Source organism: Accipiter gentilis, chromosome 12 (genome assembly GCF_929443795.1).
Source record: "Accipiter gentilis chromosome 12, bAccGen1.1, whole genome shotgun sequence".
NCBI classification, from domain to species: domain Eukaryota; kingdom Metazoa; phylum Chordata; class Aves; order Accipitriformes; family Accipitridae; genus Astur; species Astur gentilis.
Window position 1 is genome coordinate 29,746,783 of NC_064891.1, and position 24,238 is coordinate 29,771,020.

At 42.4% G+C, this 24,238-nt stretch overlaps 1 protein-coding gene across 1 annotated transcript in view; it reads right to left on the reverse strand.

The window, feature by feature from the left end:
- TECRL (trans-2,3-enoyl-CoA reductase like) overlaps window positions 1-24,238 on the reverse strand; it is a 64,691-nt gene that overhangs the window by 33,614 nt on the left and 6,839 nt on the right. The window contains exon 2 of the mRNA XM_049815035.1: window positions 16,032-16,083. Coding sequence (XP_049670992.1) covers window positions 16,032-16,083 — 52 coding nt within the window. The remainder of the gene's footprint in view (window positions 1-16,031; window positions 16,084-24,238) is intronic.

The window sequence follows — 24,238 nt, forward strand, 5'->3', positions numbered from 1 at the left end:
TCACTATGCTTGCCTTCACTGTAATAAATGACAGCCACTGAGTACTGCTACCTGAACCACCAGCCCACTTGAAGAACCGCAGCTCTTGGCAGCAAGCCTGGGGCAAGCAAGGCCCCGGTGTCTCTTCACATGGCCCCATTTCAAAGGCCTTCTTTGGCCACAGACCAAAAGATTTTTTGCTGCGTTGACCTGCTAAATGGCAGCACAATCACCTGGGTTGGGTTTTTTTCAGGGCTAGTGCAGAAAGCCAGCCCCACCCCACCCCCCCCCCCCGCCAGGTACCACTCAGCTATACTGGCCTGGCACCATCCTGAGCCCGGCTGGGCTACCAACTGTACCGTGCCACCACCTCTCGCTAAGTCTTTAGGGCACAGGGCTGGCCTTGAGAAGGCACTTGCTGGATCCGGGATTATTCAGCTAGGCTGTGTTTTTCTTGTAGAAGGACCTTTGCTATGGTGTATCAGAATATTTAAAGAGTGGGAGCGAGGTCTCGATCCATGTTTTTCTTTGAAGTCAGTGGAAAGAGCAGCTCCAGTGTGTCCTGTTCAGTAAAATCACAGTAGGGTACTGAAATGGATGTTGGTTTTAATGGCTCCATACCCAGGGATAAATCTCTTTTCTTTGTCAGCTTTTTTCTCTGAGTATTTTCTCTGATTTAATTTGTAAGCTTTTGAGGGAAGATCTTTGGCCATGTGTTTTACAAAGGCACCTTGACCTCTAGTTGCTATGCGGACACAAATAACCACTTTCTTAATGACATGTGGAATTTGAAAAAGGAGCTATTTGATCATAAGCATCCATTTCTTTCTTCTGTTTTTTTTTTTGTAATACATGAATGCATCTAGCTATAACCATACCGCTTGCCCAGGGAGAGCAAGCAGTGAGCTGGCTGAATCGATGTCTCCAGACATTGGCTAAGACCAACAGTGCTAAGGACAGGGTCTGGCCAAGGGGCAGAACAGCATGCGCTTCCCACAGAGTACTAAGCAATTAAGCCCGAGCCCCACGAAGTGTCTGGCTAAATGCTTCCTTTTTGGCTGCCCATTGATTATTCCCACTGATCTTAAATGCTTAAAATCTGAGTATCTATTTTTCCTACATAAAGTCATGTAACTGGCACCCTGGCACCTCCACTGAAGCCCCACAGAGCCCGATCCAGAAGGGTTTTCAGGGCATACCTAATGCCTCTATAGCAAAGAGTATTATACTGCATACAATGCCTGCAGCCATTGCCCTTAAAAAGTGTCAGAATTTTGCTTTTCTCGCCCAGGATCTGGCAAACACGAGAGCCCTGTCCATACAGTGGTTCCTGGAAGCAGTTAATTTGCTGCGACTGTGCCCAGATGTGGGATTCTAGCCTGTGAGACTCTGCACTGTACCTTGGGTCACAAATTCACCTGATTGCATTTTCATTGAAAAAACTTACACAACTGCCTGAACTCCTTGAGGAACAGAACACTTCTCTCCCTACCACCCTTTTTTTCCCCTGAAAAAAAAATCTCAGACTTTAGCTATATTCTGATCGGGCAATAATGGACAAATTCCTTAAGAGTCAGCATAGTTTTTCTTAACGAAGATCAATTGTTATTAGTGGTAAACAGAATATTATTTGTCATTTAGAGGTCAATTTATGTCACTAGCAGATTAAGCTTTCAATTTTCTTTCTGGAACAGCTTGGCACTGAAAGCAACTGTGGAAATTCAGACAAGCAAAAAGCATCACAAACTAAAAGCGAGCAAACATGCAACATTTAGATGCCTTTTTTGAAAAAATATTTTTGCTACATTGTTTCTTCTTTACACTTCCAAAAAAATAAAAAAAGATAAAAGCAAAAAGAAAAGCCAGCCCTGTGCATTTCAATTTTCCATGCAGCCTGCTGCAGAAAGTATAATTAATTTTGATCTTTCAGTGTGGATTTGCATTTAAATTAATGTGCGTGGGCAAGGAAAGGGAAAGGGAATGAGGCACACCTATTATTTCACTAATAACAACCGTAGAACAGGATACAGAGAAACAAGAAAACAGATACTGGGACGAGCCTGGAGCTTGAAGCAACGTTCCCATAAGGGACTGCCTTTAAGCGGTGCAAGGAGGTGAGGAGGTGCTGAGCGTGCAGCGGTGTGACACACACGCTCTGCCTGGCCCCCAGCAGCGTGCCTGTGCCTGCAGGGCTGGCTCCCCTCGCCTGGGCTTCGTGCTGCCTTTGCTGCCTGCGTGACACACAGCCGCTGCACAGGGGCGTCCACTGTCGCTGCGGGGTGGTGGTGGGCCGGTGGGTCAGTGAAGCTGGACTCAGCGTAACGGGTTCGGGGAGTCTTTCGACCGGGGACCCCCAGGGAGGACTGCGTCCTGTGATCCACGCACTAAAATAGCACTGAGTTTGCTTCGTATCTGCAGACGGTTGTGTTCTGGCTCTGAAATGCCAACCCCAATTAAAAGAGAAATGAGTAATTTATGCCAGTTGAGAATCTGTATTCTGGCAGTTGTCTTTGTCTTTGATTCTCCTGTCTCTACAAGTTTGGAAAGGGTAACAAAGATAATTGTTGAGGTATCAGGGGATGTGACAACTCCAGCAGGATTCGCTTCCTCAGTATAAACTCTACCAGCGAAGCCTTCATACAAAGGGTGAACTAGACATGAGAAACTGTATGTTAAAGAACATGCATTTGCCAACTACATATGTGTTTCAAGGACTAAAAATACCCTTCTTTCTCTATCTGCCTGTCCATATTCTAATGTGGGATTTTTAAAAACATGGCTTAGAGTTTGGTGGTTGATGAAATCAGTTGCTGTCTATCTGAATCCTTAACTGCTCAAATACCTTTACTGGCACGGCAGTAGCCAACCCAGCCAAGGGTTTCACAGGCAGAAAAGCAGAGCATTTAAACACAGGTATCTGACCCTCCTCATGGTCTCAGAAAACACAAGCATTAAGATATAAAGGCCTGTTTTAAAATGTCATTTCTTTTAAAACCTTTATTCGTGTTCAACCTGGGCCAGGTTCTGAGAGAACAAACAGTGCTGTGCCTTGCAATGTTACATATATGCTGTTTTTCAGGACACTGATAGCACAGGTCATTGCCTCCTCACTTCAGAAAGCTCTAGTTTGGATACTGCTGCAATCAGCACAACCGCTGAGTACATTTAGGTAGCAGCTCTCCGCAGAGCTGCACGAGGGGCAGAGAGCAGAGAACCGGCGAGGTTGCTGGTTTACCCCGCGGTGCTTGAACGCTGTCTGAATGTGATATGGTGCGGGTGCATGTTACAGTGGGCTTGGGGCCCTGCTGATTTACGTTCCAGCATCAGAAAGTACCCAGCAGTCCAACAATCACAGCTGATACAGCGGAGATAGCTCAAAAGCTCATTTGTGCCTCCACCTCAGATGTACTGGGCAGAGGAGAGTCCTACCCCAGGCTCTCGCTACGTTTCTTTAAAACCATTCCTTAGTCAATTAGCTAATAAAATATGCTAATGAAGTATAATTTTCTTTCAATATTTGACTGTCCGGGGGATAGCGCTCTCTCCAGCCTCTAATCTAATCAGGATGCACTCCCTTGCTAACCCCTAATAGCAACGCATTTTTCCTATCTAATGGCCACACCAATGCCATCAACAATTAACTGAACACATTTGAAGTGACATGATTTCTTCCTTAGTGCAAATTAATTTCTCATAAATTCATTGGTAAATTCACCGCACTGAAAATTAATCCCCACTAGTAACAGGGCTAAATTGTAGTTTCTCCATGAGGAAAAGGCAGCACAGATCTGCCCTGCTTTGGCAGCAGATCAAACACTAGCACGCGAGCCAGAGGCTCAGTCATGTTCCCATGTCCTTCCTGGGAGAAGTTTATTTGGGCTGGTTTAATTCCCCCATCCCACCACCTTAATTAGGTTGAGCAGAGGCTTCAGTGCCTCGGAAGCACTGCCACAAGGCTTGGGAAACTGCTTTTCCCATCTCAGCTCTACACACAGGACAAATAATTTTCCCTCTGCATACTGCAGTTCCCCTGCTGTGAAATGAGGCTATAGTACCTTCCCAGTGAATAGAGACGTTGTATTAACTGCAAACACGGTTGATTCCAGGTCGCCTCCTGTGTACGCTGTGAGTGATGCTCTAGCCCACGTGGAGAGAACAGGACCCGTCATCCCAAGCTCTCCCAGCAGGAAATAAGCTTAGGCAGGCTGTCTGCACATCAACCACGAGGCAGCCATGTAGAACAAAGGGTAACATACTTAAAATTGATCAGCAAACTGCTTTTCCACAGTTATACTGACACAGCCCATGAAGGACTTGATTAAGGTGGTACTGCTTGGTATGTTCATTCTCATACTTGTGGGATGACGTTTCATCCCAATCTATATGGCAAACACTTAATGGCCTTTGAAGACCTCTACTGATTTTCCTCTGTAAATGTTATAGCCACATCTCATCTAGACTGCTTGTAAACTCTGAACGTGCACTCTAATGGCAGAATATTAAAAAAAAAAAAAAAAGCCTTCCCGTTAGTATGTATTTAAACTAGAACAATATACATTGTTCAAAGCAAATAAACCACTGGCATAACCTTCTGTTTGTTGTATTTCGGTGCCATTCAGTAACAATTCTTGGAGCTGGCCTTCTTATTTGCAGGCAGAATTAGTTGAAACTTTTCAAAAATATTTTTGATGCTGTAGAAGCACAGCTTTTGTTTCAGAATTCAGAGTTGTTTATGAGGAAAGTAAGGCTGTATATTTCAAACCCAGAAAAAAAAACTAATCTTGTGTTTGGTGACCGTCTTACTGGTTCTTTTTCAGCCTCTGATTTTCCATGTACTGTTCTCCTTTCACTTTTTCTACATCCAGATTTTCTTTCTAACCTCATTTATGGAATAATTTAGACTATAAGTTTTCTTTTCTTTGACTGAAGTTTTGGTAACTTCTGGTTGGCAGGCTATGAAGTTAAGTTTGCCTGCCTTAAGAAGAAAATCCAGTCTCTCTAACTGATGCTAGGCATGACTTAGCTTTCTGAGCTGGAAATCTTGATTGGAAAACATGGTACCTCCTATATTAATTTTGATGGAAAATAAAAAGTACGAGCCATATTATCCAAAAAACAAGTCAAAACGTAAGTCTGCATTGAAAACAGTCAATTGCACCCTTAAACCCACGTCCAATATACTGCGTCACAACAGCAACAACAAAAGAGGTAAAGGAAAAGTTAAGACTTTCCAAGATATATGCTAAATAATTAAATAGTTTATCTAAAACCAAAATATATTCAGAAATACCCACCTTTGCCCTGGGCTCAAATGCCTGTACCTTTATGTGGTAAATCTTGTTCGGATCATACAGGAAATGTGGCTATACTTTGCAACATTCAAAGTTTGCCTCATATCAAGGCATCTAACCAGTAGGGAATCCAGGGCGTTTGGAGTCACACAGCTACTCAGTTAGAAATGGAAAATTTATGACAGATCTTCAAAACCTCAAGAACAGCGTCATTTTTTTTAGGGATCAGAAATGTTCCTTCAACAAAGGTGCTGCCATGCAGTCATCTCAGTGTAAATTAAGACAGTTCTTGGCAATGGTCAAACTAAACAACATGTTGTCAGCTTTCTACATGGGAATATGGCAACCACTGTTTTTACCGAACGGATACTGGTGTTATCTCCAGGAAAAAATGGTTTGATCTCCTAAAGGTAAGCGTATTCCAGAGAAGTCCCCATCTGATCTTAGCTAGACATTGCTAAGCTTTCCACACTTTGAGAAGCCCCATCTATTTGTGTATATGTTTCCTTGTTTTCAAACATTCAAAAAAGAGATGAAAATAATGAGAAAGGGAAGGTAGTAGTTGAAACACCAGGTAGCCTCAGATACCAGCTCCTTTTTCCAGAGTCTTTTGAGAGATCGAGAGGTGTCTGTGCCCCTGTTTTCCAAGATATGAGATGAGGTGTTTGGGTCCTTCATTGAAAACTTTGAGACTAACTGGTGGGGATAGGAATTAGTTTCAGTCTAGTGTCAGTTGGTAGAACATGCTTGGGGGACTGGAAATAACTAAATGCTAGACTGGAATACAGAGGTAGATGAGCAAAGGCACCTAACACCCATTAGTAGCAATGAGAGCCAGACAGTGGGCAAGGCCAGCCCATTTTACATCAACACAGCTTGTGCATAAGCTGCAGATCCAGTATAACTCACACATCAATTATTTAAATGGTAAATAATTTCCAGCAGCAAATATATTCAACATCATTGTAATTTGGGGACAATTTAGAAAGAGGCAGAACTCCCCTCTACTACGTTATTTTTATTGTGAATCGTTTGTTCAGCTTCTTGTCTTTGATGCATTGCTTTCATTAACTTGAAACAGTGGCAAATATCAAGTTTTGTTGGAAAGATTTCTTATTTTGGTTTTCTTAGGGTTTCCTTCCCCCCATGCCCAAACAGGAAAAGAAATTAAAAAACAGGCTACAAACATGAGAGAGAGCGTGTGTGTAAACAAATGCAAAACAAGTCGCCATCACAGGGTGACATCCTTCACCTTCAGGTCTGAACAGCCTCCCTTGCTCTTGTCCTGCTCACCTGACCCTACCCCAGAACTGCAGCTACTTGTTATGCCACACCTCCTCTTGGCCCTGTGGAAGCTGGGGGGTCCAGAAGCACCGAAAGGGGAGCCATGAGGCAGACAAGACCTGGGGGAAAGTCTGAACTTAGCAGCTGAAGCAGCTGCCTCTTCTCTAACCTGTCTAGCAGAGGTGACACCGTGGGCCCTGTCATTTTTTTCTCATGCTCTCCCAGAGTTTTCCAAGAAGGAGGTAGGTTCCTTTCATTCTGGCATGGGAGATTCTCTTCCTCTTCTGTTATCCGGTGCCTGTTGGCTCTCTTTCACAAGAAGTCCCTGGGACATTTCACTCAGACCCATTCCATGCAGCTCCTCATACGAGAAACTGTTGGATCTTTCTGTAAAGCCATCTGCCCAGCTCTGGTGTCCAAAAGCACAGAGACTCCTATGAAACCCCTGATGTAGATGCAGAGCACGTTTAAAGGCCTGAAGTGATCTTGACCCTGCCATAATCAACAGGCATCTGTCTCGTTAATGGATATGAGATTCTTTTCACAATCTTGAAGACCCACTGGGGCTTTTAGTATCTTGAGTTCCTTGAATGAACATTAAGCCCTCATGAATGCGCTGGTGAACACCAGGTTAATGCTGGAAGTCTATCTGTCCTTCAGACAAAAGCCATAATACCTGAGTTTAAATTGATGTAGGAGCTGTTTAAAAACCAAAACTGCTTTGGCATCTTCTATTAATAGTTCAGTAGGCTTTAATTCTTCATTTTACCTGAGACGAGATATTCTCTAGGGCCTGGATTACTTCTATAGGGACTTGCACTGTCCTTTTCTCAGTTGAGCCATAGGCACTAATACAAGACACATTGTAACTAATAATAGGCAATTCTGGTAAACAAATTTTGTTGTTTCTCATCTAGATCTGTCAATTAAATCTACTGCAAAGGCAAGAAAAGCAAAGAATCTAGCTATGAAATTTCCTTTTCTTAATGAGGCATTTAAATAGCATCTCACATTTGTTCTCCGATTGTTTACATAGGATGTCATTTGTGATGCATTGTTAGAGCCCTGTAAATCTCAGCTGGGAACAATATCCCAGAGAGCAGAGAGGGCCAGCTCTGCTTCAAGCTACGTCTCAATAGATTTGCTGCCTTTTCTTTTATTACGTTACTCATCTGAAATGATATCTGTAATCCTGCTAATGAAATGCAATAACATCAGATGCAGCAGCTGCCAAAAAAAAGAGGAAGAATGTGAATTTCCATTAAAGTTTTCGAGTTGATCTTCACTTTTTCCATTGCTGGTTTAAAAATTGCTGTTTTTTCTGAAGGTCATCTTACTTCTATGAGCATTTAATGGATAGCCTGGCTTTTGTGTTTTAGATATTTTACTCCCTCTGGTTCAATAGGTCATTAGGCATATATCTAAGTCATTCTTTGTCCCAGATGTTTCTTACGGGACCACAGCCAAAACAGACAAAAGATCCCAAGGTGGATGAAAGGCAGGTTAATTATTCTTATTTTATGGATGAGAAAATGAAGCTCGAAAGGGAGAAAGTGTCTAGCACACAACTCACCCCAGTCAATAGCATGACTCCCATTGGTTTTGAATCAAGTCTTAAAGACCTAAGTCTTAGACATCGCATTCATTTCAGTGTGAATCAGGAGACTTCAAAAAGCCCAGCTGGCCCCCTGGCTTTTATTGTTACCTTTAGAAGACAAAAATGTTTTAAAAATGTGACCCTAAAATTTTTGCTTAAGGTCCTATGTTACTAAGTGCACTGCCTCTAAACCAGCTGGGTGAGTCAAACCTCAGCCATAGTTTCCTACTTCAGTTCATAATGAAAATATTCTTTGTAACCACGTGTACATTTCAGAAAGCAAAACTCCAGGGATATCTGATCAGATGCTTTTCAGACTGATTTAATATCTCTTTCTCCACAACTTATAATGAGATTCAAGTGCTCAGCAAAAGTGAACTGCAGGTGCTTAGTCATCGTAAGCTTGCTCTCATTATTAAGTCCAATTAAGTTGGGAGCAAGAAGCTGGATGTCAGCGCCCCAGCTAGAAATGTCTGAACGCAAGTTCTGAGCTTTAGCAGCGTCAACAAGAGACACATGAGACAGGGCTCAAACGGGAGGGTTACGACCACAGCTCGGGATGCAAAATACTGTCTGTGAAGTTCACGGCAACTTCTGGAGGGCTACCTGATGGCTACACCACTGCGATTTCAGCTGAAGCACTCCATGCATTGTCTGTCCCTTTTGAAAACTGGGCAGAATTGGTTTTCTGTAATTCCAACACAGAATGGGGAGGGGGGGGGAATAGGTTTTGGAGTCTAAGTTCAAGGTAACTTTTTAGTCACTTTGAAGAAGAAAATCATGAGGCTAAGTCACTTTGGCTTCTTCTTTCTTTTAACTGTGTTAGGTCAATGACGCCCCTCACATTTCCTGACTGGTATTACAAAAGAAGTGAAAGTATTCCTAGCTTTCACAGGTGTGCTTCAATTATTCTGACAGCTAAGCCATAAATGCAAGTCACACGAATCTGTACCAGCAGACAGAGTCTTGTATTTTGTACAGAGAGATTTGCACAGATATGCCACAAATAAGCTGAGGGGAGGTCATCTTCCTGATGCTTCTTCCTGCACAGATCAGCAATGAAGCCTACTGGACAGGCTGGCCTCATGGCTAAAGCAGCATGCCAAGGCAAGAATTTAAGTCTCTGTTCTGACATGCACACGCTGCAGAGGCAAGAAGCAATCTACTCACAGATTAGATCTCCAATTGTGAGCTGGGGAGGAAGATGGTAGTGACTGGTTTGAGTTTTGTGGCAGGAGCTGTTGCTTATTTTGTGCTTAGGCTTGCAAAACAAACAGTAAAGAGTTTGAGTATATACAAGCCTCGCTGTGGCAGTAACAAGAAATTCAAGGAGTTTCTAATAAACTGAGTTGTGTTGACAGGCATAGAGAAGTAAAAAGAACTTAGAATTGTGTCGTTTGAGGGATACTGAAATTCATCATAAGCTAGTCTTCTATTGCTATCCGTTGTGTGACTAAGACAAAAGAAAAATAAATTATAAATATAAGATGAAATAAATATCATGTTTCCTCCTAATCTAGTCATTTTCATTTACAAAGTCAACACAGATGAATGAGCAATTTACCCAGATGAAATCACTGTACTTCTTAGTGCCCATTTGCAATAACTGCCCATCCCTAGTGATTCGCCTTCATTGTTACTTTCCAATTGAGTTGTTATGAATGCAGAGAGGGGAAAATTTATTGAAAACAATAGTTGGATGTGACTGCCAACCCAATGTGCTCTGCAAATCTGCGCTGGGGACATAACGCTGGGCCTATGAGCTCTGCAGACAGTCTGCACAGCAGGATATTGCCTGTCCCTTTGAAAACTCATTCATATATGGATTTGAGCTGTTACTCTGGGCTAGTGTGAACTACTTAGGATAAAAATGGGGAGGAAGGAGTTTGAGATTTGTTAAAAGCCATAGACTTTGTAGCTGCCTTTCTGTCCAGGGAGTACATCCAGCTCAAGGCGACTCACGGCAGGATCAGATTGTGGCCCTCTTTCAAAAATTTGGCTTTTTCAAAGCCTGATCTCCTAATATAGGACAGAAGAAAGATCCCTCTGGAAGGCTCCATGCCCTAGATATAACTTATTTGGGTCTCTTCAGTTTATGAGATGCATGAAGGGCTCCTGGTTGATTGACAGGCCAAGACTGAAGTCAGCTTGGGAGAGCCATAAATAGCATAATTCAGCTTCTCCAACTCCCCAGCAGGTGTATTCATCGGGCACATGAGTCTCTCCAGGCATCAGAATTGACAGATTTCATTAACTTTCTTCAACCTGAGAATCCAGCTGTAATAGACAGTGTGGAGAAATGAGAGGAACTGCAGGTTCTCAGCAAGACTGTGTTATCAGACAGTCCTGATTATAGAGAGCTGGTAGGCAAGGCACTGGCTTAGCAGTCACCATTCTCCCTGGTACTGCTCTTAATGACTAATTCCCAGCACATCCTTTCTCACCTCTCTGAGCCTTGCAGTTTAACATTGCAGGCAGCCTCTGGAAGGGAGTTACGTGATGCAGTATGAACAGTCGTCCTTTTCAGCAACAGCTCTGCATCCAGCCGTTGTGTTTTAGCACAGGCCTGGCAAAATATGGAGTTATTCCTTAAGCCCTTACTCTTGGAATTATGCTACTAGCTCTCAGACGTCATTAAAACCAGGAAAGTTGCAGATTCAGAGAGCGAAAACCCTTAGCAGACTTTTTGGAAGGGAGAAAAGAAAGAGGACCTCCTCCACTAAAGGATTAGTTTTCAAACCTCATGTGCCTTAAGCTCCTCTCACAAGGCTTGCCTTGTGACTTCTAAGCAATGAAAGATTCTTCTCCTTGCTCTTCACCAGGCCAGCTTGGCTTCCACTGTTCTGTGTTTTGAAGAGCTGCTTCACAGTTTTGGGTGAACAAGAACCTGTTGGCTTTAAAACGCTGCTCTCCTTCCAGCTGCTCAGCACTGGCTGAGCCGAGCGCTACTGACAGGCAACTGGGGGGAGAAGTGAGCTGGAGGCAGTAACAGATCATCTTGAAAAGAGAAGGAGGGAGAATATGCACAGGCCTCCCATGCAGCTGGAAAAGAATTGTGTGCTATGGTACTTCTGCTTATGTTTGTCCTCTGTGATGGTAAGGTGTGTCCTTGCATTAGGTGATAAAGACCTTATTCAAGGCACTTGGAAGTCAGTGGGAGTGTTAGACTCGGTGAAATGGAAGGGCTTGCACAGAAGCCTCTGATCTTGCTTTTGTGCAGGGAGTCAGATGGGGTAAGCTCTAACCAGGTGGTCTGGAGGGTGATGGCTTCTAAGGGGCTGCCCGTTCTCCTATGGCTTCTGGGGAACATGCAGGATGAGAGCAGTAGGTGAAACCTGGCACTTTAATGCGTCCCAACACATTGCCTTACAGCCTGTAAGGAGCAGGCTAAAAGAGAGGTTGGTCCCCACCACGAAGAAGGAATTGCACTGTCTTTCTCCTTGTCCTCTCTCAAGAGGAAAGCAACAGAAAATATTTCAGTGGTTTTCCAGGGAACATAGCTCTTAGGATCACTGTAGAAATACCTGTAAGAAGCAGTCGTAAGATGGCATAGCAGACTTCTGAAGCTTCATAGTGTCCAGAAATGATGCTGTTTATTCTTGAGTGCCATCTACTGACAATTTATTTCTTAATGATTTACTTTCATTGACATTGCTTATTTTAAATGCCCTCTGTAACATCTGTTAGCTTAGATGGAGGGGCCTGCAATTTTGGAGCTGAAAGTTTAGGAGTTAGTATTTTATTGAGACAGCCAGCAGCTTGTAATGTTCCTTATTCCTTGAGCGCCTCATTCCCCTCTGCAGACCGGGATACTATGCACGTGATGTTTTCAGTTCTCTCTTCGACTTCCCTTTTTCCTTCCACCCATCACCAGGCTTCCTCCCATCTGCCCGTCCTTCCCTGCCTGCTTCTTCCACCTAGAGGGCAATTTCTGGCCTGCCTAAGTTCACTCTCCCGATTTCAAAGAGTAGCTCTAGTTGTGCTGCTTCCTTGTGCAGGAGATTGCATCCATAAGTTTGTTACAGTATTGCTGAGATCTTATTTCCCGCTCTCCTTTCGGTTCTTCCTCTTCTTTCAAGAGCTTTTTCAGCAACTTTTGTGCAGTAACCTTGAAAATATTTAATGATCACTGACTCCACTATATTACCTGTTCTAGAGGTATTTTATTTTAGTTATGTGATACTTGAATTAGCATTATTATTACAGTTTTTCATTTTCTATCTGTAAGATTTCCTCCCCCACCAGTCCAATACATTTTGCAAAGATAAAAATAAATTAAAGGTGAAGAGTTATTGCCAAGGACAAGAGCTCACGAAGTTTAGCCTACAAGGTATTTCTCTCTCCATTGAAAACATAATCTTTCTAGATAAAGAAAATGCCAGGTACCTAATTCATCATAAGCAACTGAGAAAATGGGGCAAGAGGCCTCCTTCTTATGGACTTAGGTTTTGGCTTGGTTTCACCTCTGCCAGCTAGCCAAAGGAATGAGGAAAACAGTAGTAAAGTCACCTAGTGCACAGCACCAATTTGAGTGAGGCTTCTTTGATCATACCTTACATAATATGGTGTGATGGCCAGTAACACCCAGGCCCTCAGCTGCCACTCAATTTCAGGCAGAAAACATCAAGCAGTAGAAGTGTAGATATCTGTCCACAACATACTTATACTGTGGAGCTCCTTCCCAGCGGATTTTGCTGAGGTCAAAACTGTAAGTAGGTTTAAAAAGGATTAGACAGCTTCATGGTGAGCAGGTGTGATGTTTGCTATTAAGCATGACAGCCTGGATCTAACATCTGTTACAGAAAGCTCCTGTAGAGCTGATGGTTGGAAGGCTGCAACAGGGAAACTGCTGTTCTCTGCCGACCCTGGTTGGTGTTGCCAGTCCCTGCCAGGGGCAGTGGCTACAGCGACTGGGGGACGGTTCAAAACAGCGGTCTTCAGTCTGGAGCAAGCCTTTGAATTCCCATGGAAACGGTAGTTTTTCTTAAATGGTTATTCTCCACTAAGAGCTCAAAGATCCCCAAATCTCCACTGATAAAACTGGGATTGCGCCTCTGAACTCAGTGCCACAGAAAGCACAGGGTTAGGCTTTGCCAGGGTTGTTTCCGTAGAGACGGTATTGCTGAAATGAAGGCTGAGGAGTATTTCAGTATTTGTTCCTGGCCTTCTAAGTCCATATTCTGCCTTTCATATAAACACAGATCCAAACTAATGTTTGACTGACTTAGGAACTACTTAACAGTAACATGTTATCTGTCACTTGCATCCCATTTCTTTTATTTTAATGATTAACAGCCTCCTGTGCTGCACTTCATAATTCAGACTTTTTCCTCCTTTCTTGAATCAGGCGGTGAACACTGATCACTGACAGACATGATGCTTGTGAAATTGCTGCACAGGGCTTCTTCTCACTGAAGGGCTGACAAGATACCAGCTGAGGAGAAAGCTTAATTGCATGGGTGATCAAAGGAGAATGTATGAAGACAGGGAGACTGTAAGGGGGTGTGCGTAGGAGTGCGTTTTAGCAAGAGATTATAGGGGAACATGTGAATCTGGCACACGTGAAATGACAGAAATGAATGCATGAGCTAGTACAAAATAGCATGCTAACCAAAGGCATCCACAGAGCAGCTTCAACCCCTTCTCAGCTCTTGCCTAAAAGAACTGTATCCTATTAGCTGTCATCCTCCAAACTGTATGAAGAGAAAAAAAGTGAAGGTTTGCTCTTCGCAAGTGGGAAAGGAGTAGGAGGGGAGAACCTCATGAGACAACAATATCCAGGCTGAACTGGAAAAGAGAGATCAAAGCAAAGAGCTGGAACGGGAAGAAAGGACATGGGACACTGATATGGTGTACTCCTGGGAACGGGAGGAATTGGCATAAAAACCTGAGAACTGAAAAAGCATTGAATGCACAGGCCAGCCCTTCCATGTGCTATAGAACGCTGTACTGTCAGAGCTGCGGTTCATAGTTTGTATCGTGCTTTGTTGTGTTGCTTACTGTCTTCCTTTATACTCAGCTCCACTTACACCTCTGGGAGTATTTGAGGAGTAAGATGCCTCTAAATATGAAAACAGGCACCACTGAAATGGCTTATACACAGACTTGCACCATTTCAGCCCAAATCTATTAAAAACCTCATTACAGTTAAATTGGCATAAACCTTTGTGCCAGTGATCTTCAACTGATTTAAGATGCATCAATATAAATCCAGTTTCAATTGATTTAAAAGAGTCTAGGCAGAAATGCACTGCGTTTCACAAACTGATGGGAGGACATAGTCTTATGGAAATATTAAAACTTATGCGCTCAGTCTTTTCATATGCAGCTGTGGGATTTTGAACTTTTACCATTTTGCATTTTACAAGCCCTTACAGGAAGTGAAAAAACCTAGTTTTACAGCAGTCAGGTCAACAGCCTTTTGCTTTATCAACTGAACCTTTGTGCAACCACAGAAGCCTTCAGCTTTAGTTTTTTATAAAATTCTAACGACAGAGGAAGAGCATAACATTTCTTCTACTTACCCTACTCTGAACTTAGAGTATTAGTGTCTGACTAAACCTTTTTTTTTTTGCAAAAGGCATCTAGCCTTTAGTTGAATACACCCTTTTTTTGTAAAATCAATGAAAGCCCATCATCTAAGATGCTTACTCCAAGAGTAAAACCTCCTGCCTCTTGGAACCAAATACCTCATTCCCAATTTGAGTTTCTCTGGCCTTCACTTCCAACCCTCAATTCCTGCTGCACCTTTTTCTGCTCAACTAAATACCTCTGCAGTTCTACGAAGTCCGGTTCAAGTTAATAGGCCTTGCGTAGACCTGCACATCTCAAACATGAGTGACACTCAAGGTTACCAGTCCTCATCACAAGTAGCACCTTACTTCCCACAGGCAGAAGTGAGAGAAACATTTCTCAGTGTAGGAACAAGGGTGGCACAGTTAGGATCTCTGGAAACACAAATACAGCAGTATTTTGTCATTTCAGAACTCAAGGCACACTATACACACATATACATCCTGTAGGTTTCAGGTACATTTGGCCCCACTCCCCAAAATCCTGGCCAGCAATTCAGTGGATAAAGCTAAATGCTATCAAACTTTGGCACTTGGCTACTTTCATTGCTCTTTCTCCCACTTTTTCAACCACCTCCCTCTAGAAAGGGCTGGAGGCGTGTGGTGAGAAGGAGGCAGAAAGGAAGCATCCACTAAAACTGCTCTGTTCTCTGGCAGGAAGAAAAGAGGGATTTTTGAGAATGATTGCTCTCATCTTTTCTCATGTACAAGGTCCATATCTGCAGTCTATGTGCAAAAATCACCCTCTCCTCCACTATTTTCTCCCCTCCCTATGGATATGAAAACCAGAAAAAAGTGGTACTAGAAGGCAGGGAGGTTGTCCTGACCATTGAGGAACTGGACATGGCTGAGTCAGTTGAGAAGTCTGTCAGATTGCCTGCACGATCCCAGGTAAGTCATTTAATCGCTCTACGCTCGAGTTCCCCACTACAGTAGTTGTTTGGTCTACACAGTCTGTTTATGGCCAGCTTGAAACAGTCTAACGTTATCGCAGCTTATCTAATATAACACTGGGAGGGCAAATGCAGTTGTGGTCTTGAATTGACACCGAGTAATGTTAAAAAGAGGGTAGAAAAGTATCGCTGCTCACGGGCGGGCAGTGATAAATTATGCAGTTCTCTCCTTCCAGCCTCTCACATCTGTGATAGCTACAGTAGAAACTTAGTCCAAACACGATTCTTATTTAGCACTGGAGCTGTCAAGCCAGTCTCAGCTTTCATGCGAGATTTCATGAAAAATAAATTTGTCAATTTCTCCAAGCTGAAAGGCCTCTAACCATGCCTCCAGCCTGCTAGCCATCGTACTTACATGCTTTGTGAAATTTGTGCTTCACATCAAGAAGGGTAGATGATGGAGGTACCTGGAAAAGAAAACAAAATGCATGCAGATTAGTTTTTCTGTCTTCTTCACTGGAGGATCCCTTCTCCCTTCTTCTAATGACAAGATGATTCAATTTGCCTACAAGTTCCTTAGGCAATAATGAAGCAAATCAGCAAATTTGCTCTCACGTGTTGATATGTTATTAAGGATTGTCCACATTTGATTTATACATTACCTGGACCACCTCCACTTGGCCAATGGAAGGGTAAAATCCCAAGGGTCAAAAAGGAAAGCTGCTGGCCCTGCTTGAGGCAATAACTGCCCCCAAGATCAAACCAGCGGGACAACTTGAAGGGTTAGCTTTAAAGGTAGGCTCAAGCATGCTGGAGCGCATTTCTTAGAGACATGAAAGGGTTTTTCTGAGGGACAGGTTCTGTCCTTTCTGCCTGAAATGAGTTTGCTTCTGCATGCTGTCGTTGATGTGCACTGAAGCAATTCAGGTGTCACAGTGTTAGATGGCAGTCTGGAGGCCTTTTAGGCTCTATTTTATTATGTATATTGATTTCTTAATACACTTTGTACAAACTATCTGAGAAACACAGAATTTACTAGAGCAAAAGACTTAGAAGTACCTAATATTTACAAGAAAAGGCAATGGAACACTTCAGGAAGTAATATGTTGAACTTGAGATTGAGGTGGCAAGAGGTAAGGGGGTCTGGTCTTTAACAAGACCATCCCTTTGCAGTTGACACTGATTTAATATTCTATATTGTCCGTTTAAGCACAGAGACTGGGAAGTAAATTGAACTGTGTCCTAATTATAGGGATCTGCTCTGGCTCTAGCAAGAGACCTCATTGCTGCAGTCAGACAGCAGAATGCAGAAAAACACCTTCCCTGGAGACTTTAGGCACCTGTGCAGCATAGGCTAATACCAGTATGAAGTAGTGGTGACTTATAGCAAAATCTTGAGAAGCAGCAGAATTTCTTTGAGTTGAGGTAAAGAAACAGCCATGGCACCATTTTCCCTGGCTAGGCGCTTATTACCTCATTTACCTCCTTTCCAGCTTCCCTCAGTCTAACCAGAATGTGGCAGTTTCCTGACACAGCCTCCTTGGCAGTTACACAGGAACAGAACAGTTCTGCTCTGCAGAAGCTTGTCTGTCTCTTCCCACCTAAAGATTTCTACGGGGTTTGCTGGGCAATCCAATTCCTGTCTAATCCAATCCATTGCATTAGTTAGAACTCATACACTTAAGCATTAATCAACTTACTGAGCCTTGCTTAGTTCTTGGCACCATCTTTAGCCTGTAGCCCCAGTTCTTCCAAGTGTGATTAGTGATGTTTATCTATATATCTTTTTTACTTACTAGTGATATTAGTGAACTGTGACAATAACCATGAAAAAAATAGAGAAGAACATAAGAAATCCTGATACTAGAGATCAGTCAGCACCTTAACGTAGGTTGTTTTGTTGAAAAGACTGAGTTTGGAGAAATACTGATGTAAGAAAATAAAACTGCTGACTTAACAGCAACAAATCAGTACAGACAGAAAAGTTTTGCTCTTATATAATTTGACACCCCACGCAAATATACAATATATGTGCCACTAGTGCTTAGGAATAAGCCAACTTGTTTCCAGTAATAATATGAACTGGCAGAGAGCTCATTACAGGTTTCGATGATCTAAAGCTGTAAAATGATACCTGTGCTAAATGGTATGTAAAGTTCAGGTTTTTTCCTAGCTTTTCCTTTGGGTTTTGATGAGAACCCTGTCTTTTCCACAGTTACAGAGGGTTTTACTGGGCATTGGAAAGGTCCTTATTTGCAGAAACCGCTGTAAGCGAACATCTACTTAAACCCTGATTTGTCTCTCTGATGTGCCTGCTGAGCGATGCCAACTCCACCCAAATCAAAGGCTGGGCCCCTTGAAACCAAGGATGTACCCTTTCCCCCTTACCAACATCACCAAGGTCTGCGTTGCACCCAAACCATGTTGAACAGTACTGGGCCAGGAAAGGGACATTGCCCTTTGAGTTCCTGATGCCAGCTGAGTCCCTTTTCTTCCTGGCTACAGGGAACAATAAAAGAAGCCATCTTACCTTTCTCAGTTCAAACAGGAAAGAAATATTTTATTTGTATTCATTGCACTTAAGCCATTCCACGTTAACATCCAGTAGAACAGCACATCTCCCATAGTCTACACGTGCCTTTTCTTGCAACGTGCGTAACCGCTGTGCACTTGAATACAGGAGACGGAGGGGTTACGTTTTCAAAACCTCTAAAAATATCTGAATTTGCTTTCTCACACCTGTGAGGTCTGGAGCCCAGAATCTGTCAGATATGGATGCAAGTGCTGTTAGCTGGCAAAAACTACACGGCGCACAAGACTGCAGACCAAAATCTGTCATGTGTCCTAGCGCAGGGCAGGTGTACAGGTTTTCAGAGGTGGCATTGCCAGCTCAAGGACAGGGATGGTCTTTTCCAACGTGATGGAGGATGATCTGGCTTTCTAAATACAATATAAGCCGCATTACTGCAGGGCCTGCATCCCTACGGGAGATCAGTATCTCACCATGCCAGGTTCTGGGAAGGAGTGCGCAGGGCCAGCCTGTGCTCTGGAGAGCTGATCATCTGATTAAGTCAAGGGAAGCCGACAGACTGTTAAGCTTAGCACACTCACAGAGCAGTGCTAGCTCAAAGCAGAGCCCACGGTCTCCATCTCCTGCGCTCCTGAGTATGTGTTTTCTTCAGGGCAGCGCTGCCTTCAATCAGTGCGAAATGTCTAGTCCAGCCCTTCTTAGCAACTTTACCTTTACATCCCGCTCCCATTTTTCAACCTGAGGCTTTCAGTTCTTTCTCCCCTCCAAATCCTGCTATGCCAGCCACGGGATTGATATCACCTAAATTTAGCTGTCAAAAAAATTACTATAAGCTTGTGGTTTAGGCCTACCCATACAACCATTCACATGCCTCAGGTGCTTAAAAGTTACAAAGTGCCTGCCGGGATCTGCGCGTACACTGAGTGAGCCGTACCAGTGAGCGTATCCTCGTGGCGTGACGTGAACCACCAGACACCACCTCCCCGACCTCCAAAGCTGGTGCTCGAACCGCGTAGCTGCAGCTGGCAGGGACCGGGCTCTGTACCGCACCTTTGAGAGAGGCAGAGCTCATTAGCAAGAGCGCTGCTGAGCCGGAGTACATCCAAGCTGCTTTAGGCTAGAGCTGGTTTAAATCCTGCCAGCTCAGACCCAGGCGGAGCACATACTTGGTCGGTTCGTCGCAGTCTGGCAGCTCTGCACGGCACCACGCTGTCCGGGCTGCATCTGCCCAGGGAATGCCTGGAGCACACATCCAGCCGGGAGGGCAGGAAGACATTTGTTTTATGGGCCAGCTGGCTTCGAGAAGGAGCCTTCCACTTGAGACAAGCTACACGGATAGCAAGTTGAAAAATAACGCAAATACCTTCCTTCTGCTTCAGAATGGGCTGTGACATAAAGGAATCGCAGTGTCCTCTCCCAGGCAGAATAATGAGGCTATAGCCACAAAAGAATGAAATACATTTTTTTATGATCTTGATGATTCTGTGTCCTTTTTTTTTAAAGGCCTCATAAAACAACCAGTGAAGTTATAGTTTCTAATATTGATCAATGTGAAGATGGATGCTGAGACATCAGCTTACTACTAAGGGTGTCCTCTTCGTAGACCATTAATTATCTTTTGTTCTTTTCATTGTGCATCAATACAAGCTAAAGAATTGTAAGGACTGGAACAGCATCTGCTCTTATTACCCTTTGTACTAACTGAATAAAACACCCTGGAACATTTCACTGTAATTATTAGTCTTACTCGCCTTTTATTCTTTTAAATTATTTCTGAAAGTGTTCTAACCTTCCTTTTCCTCTATTTCAGCACTTTTCAACTTTTCCCTTTTCAAGGGAAAACAGAGTGAAAGACCACCCTTAGTTTATTTAAAACAAGACAGATTTCATTATAAAAACGCCTCTTACTTGACACATATCTTCTATGTTTGACGGTCAAGCCAGTTTTCCCTCCAACTTCTTAACTTGTAGTCTAACACCAGATTTTAAATATAGTTAACTTTCTGGTAAGTTTCTAGCACGTATAAGGTTCAAGACTACTTTTTCTCCACAAAAAAAATGTTATGAAGAAATGCAGATTTTACAGGTGTGGATTGCGTTCATTACACTTCTCATTGAGAAAAGGATGATTTAAAAACCTCAAATCCTGTTTTTCTTGTACCTTCATAGCAAAAATACTTCTACTTTTCCATTCGAGGCAACTTTTCATTTCTTAGGAATTCAAGAATGAAAGGACCTTCTGGGTCATCCATTCCAGTTCTATCCTTCCTTTATGCAGCAGTGCACAAAGCATCACATTTCTTCTTAAGATTTAAAATACCGTATTAGTTACTTAGGCTACGACTCAAGGAAGAGCACTAAGTGGAAGATATTACGGGAACTTAATACTGCCTTTTGTGGGTGCAAGCTAATCAGGTAGTTATCCACTTTCATACCTCTTTCACATTTGTAAGTTAAGGAATTATAACAAATCTGGTGCTTTGTATGTAATTGCATCACACAGTTCTTGCACTAAGGAATTATTTTAGGGATTAGAGGTTAGCAGAATATCAATAAGAATTTGAATGATAGAATTTTAGCAAACAAGTGATCTTTCATTCAATATTTCCCTTTGAATATTTTTTCTCTTTGTGACATGTCAGTACCACTGCACTGCTGAGTCACCTACTTTCCAACAGGCAGTCATTTTCTGTAATTGCAGAATTCTGAAATTCTGCCACTCCAGCTGCTCATTAACCACAGACAGCTCCATCTTCAGCCTGGGTAAATTTGTTCAAAAGGGTGACATCAGCTTATTGCAGCTGAGGAACTGACTCCAAAACAGTTAACCAGCTAATGGGAAAACCAGGTAATTTCCAAATTCAGCACTCAACAAATACTTCATCATTACTGCTTTTGCACCCTGTCCTTGAGTTGGGACCATGCTGTATTATTAGAAATCAGCAGCATTTCACAGAAAGATAATCAGGAAAAGACCTGTTCTAATTGATCTCTGTGTTTTGTGAATTTGGCTTTTAGATCAGATTACTTTTTCTTATTGTTAATTTTCAAAGACAGTATTAAAAATCAGGTACTGTTTTACTGTAACCTTCCTCAGTATGTCCCACACTGCGCTCTTGTTAGCTTGGTGAACCAGTGTCCCGGTCATGTCCGAAGAGATATAAATAGATGAGCTCACTGTGGAGATGACATAGAAGTAACTACATACAGACAAATTTTGTCAGCAGCTACACAAAGGCTTTACACAGAATTTAATATTTTACTCTGTAGACTGCAATGCACTGCCTACCAAACAGCTAGCTCTGATCTCAAGCCAGTTTTTCCAGAAACTGGATATATTCAGAACTATGGTTTTAGCTCAAGTCGGTTCCAGTATATGCGAGTAGAGGACCATATCACTTAGCAATCTCCTAGATTATTATGTGGTCACATGAACTTTGGCATATGAGTCAATCCAACTGACTAATATTTCCAGTGACTATGGGTCAAATTATCTAAGAATACACATAACCACATGCTTGCCGGGTGCAGTCATGTCAATTTACACTAGCCAAGTTTGTCTCTAAAGATGTTATATTGTTTTTGTACTGCTTGTTGAGTACTAACTTAAAAAAAAATCCTCTCCCTTTGCAAGAAATTTTCAGAAAAAGTGTCAGACACCAGAAAGAGCTTTTTCTCCCTCTGCTAAAGATGAGAGTGGAAGCAAAGAGAATGCAATCCATTAGCAGACAGAAGGTGTGCAGGCCATCCCTCAATTTACAGAATTCACCACGTTCGCCTATTTCTGAGCAAATCTGATTAGACTTGGTATGCCTCCGTGCCTTCTGACCTTTTGTTAAAGGGAACTGAGTAAGGCTGCCATATTCACCTTGAGAGCTTAACAGCAGAACCAGTCAGGAAGCCTCTGTCACAAAACTCTTCTACCAGGGAAATGGAATTGTTCTGGCAAAACTCTGGATGTGTAAATTTGTATTGACTTCAAACTTAAAAAATGAAATAGAAAATGCTTTGTGGTTTGTTTGGTTTTTTTTTTAATCCTGCTTCAGGAACATGCTGAAAATTCATTTCATTGTGTTATTTCCATTTCTTTTTATTTCTCATTGGTATGGAACTTTCATTACTTTTGCATTATTTTATGACACATCAATCATGATAGTGTAAAATAATATAACACATGGCTCTCATGCCATGGAAAATAACCCAATAGGAAATAATATGTATTTAAATCACTATTAAATTGTAAAATAAATTGCACTCAAAATGAAATATCTATTGTGTCATAACAGATTGAAATATTCCAAAATTAATTTGTAATACAATCTTTCCCAAATTCTACCTCATCAAAAATTCAAGACTCGTTTTTTTTTCACTGTAATTTGCAAAGAAAACAACATTTGGGATATGCACTTTAAAAAAAAAAATAAAATAATTTTGACCAGTTCCTTGCAGGAAGAAAGTGAGGTTTGGGGTTTTGTTTGGAGTTTGATTGCCAGTCCTAGCACAGATTAAATATATAGCTTAGCTGGGAAATCTCACTGAATTTGTCTTCCCTCTTCTAGCAAATGGCTGTAGAGGTTTATGTTTGCTTTTTTATACCTATGCAGGCTGCTAACATTTAAAATCAAGCAGTGCACCCAAGAAACTCAACCAATACTTAGCAGAGGATGGTCACGAACTATTTGGGGGACTGCATGAAAACAAAAAGCAAGAGTGAGATCAACCAGCTCCAAAGAAATTTCACAGGAGAACACATATTCGCAAAACGAGAGGTTCTAGGAGTAGCAGGGCTAATAAAGCCTTACTTTCTACTAATAAAGGACCTCAAGGCCTTTTCCAGCTACCCCATATCCCTTCCTTGTCTCCTGTGGTGTTTCCACTGGGCAAGAAACATGTTTTGCTGCCAAGCCCTTGCTGATTGCCCAGTCAGAATGTGCACGTTGAGCTGACAGCTGGCTACTGGCATCCAGCAGGGGTGAAGGCTGCACTCTGCCCGTGCTCCCTGCTCTGAAACATTACCCGACCCAGTCACCGGTTTCCATTAGACAAGCTGGAACTAAGTAATCTTTTGAGCCTTTTTTTCCTCCCTCCCCACCTTCCAGATGTATTTAAATTTGGCCAGTAGGTCCAAAGTTATGTTGGGGAGAGCAGGCAGGGAAAGATGGAGAGACAGCAAGCCCCCTGTGGTCCACGAGGGGAAGTGTGAAGCTGAGAAGCAGAAAGGAATGGGAAGAAACAAGGGTGATACATGAGAACAATTAGACATCATCAGGTCAGTTAGAAATCTAAGTAATTTTCACAATACCAAGTGCAACAAAGAGATGCTTGCTGTACTTCTGGCAGAGATTCTCTGACTGCCACAGTTTGTTCTGTTGTAGCACAAGAGCTGTATATATTAAAAAAAGGAAAGCTTGCGTTTTAAGGACTTTTTTAAATCCAAAATTGTTTACTCATAGGCGGATATGTTCTAATGATAACATTAAGATATACTGCCAGATATTTGTAGATCCGTTACTACATGGCTCAGGTACTTTGTGAAGAATCACAGGTCTGATTTCAGAAAGAACCTGAAGCATGTTCTGATGGACCAATAAATCATGAGCAGCAGTATTTTAATGCTACAATAATGCCTATGTGAAATGCCATTATACACCTAAATTTCCATCATGGGTTGTTCTGATTAACTATTAGAGTAACAAAACACCTACAGCTCCCTATGGTCTTATATTGCTCCAGTACACTTATAATTTGCAATAATCTGTGAATTATCTTTGATGCAATAAGGCAAACTTGCAGCTGGGGTAAACTGTCATAACTTTGTTGGGAAAGAGGACATTTTCACCCTGGCTGGGAATCTGTCTCTACAGATACGCTTTTGGCAATATTGACTGCTCTGGGAGCATAGCTGGCTTTTACTGTTGACCAGAAAGGCTTATATTCACGAAGAGCTGGAGCACCACTGGTGCCTCAAGAATTCATCCTCTTGTTTTCACTGAACTTTGAATCAAGCTTTAATTTTTTGGATGATTTATTATATTCCACTCCTTCTTTCTTCCCCACAGGCTTAGAATTTTCTATCTAAAATGAGAGATGTA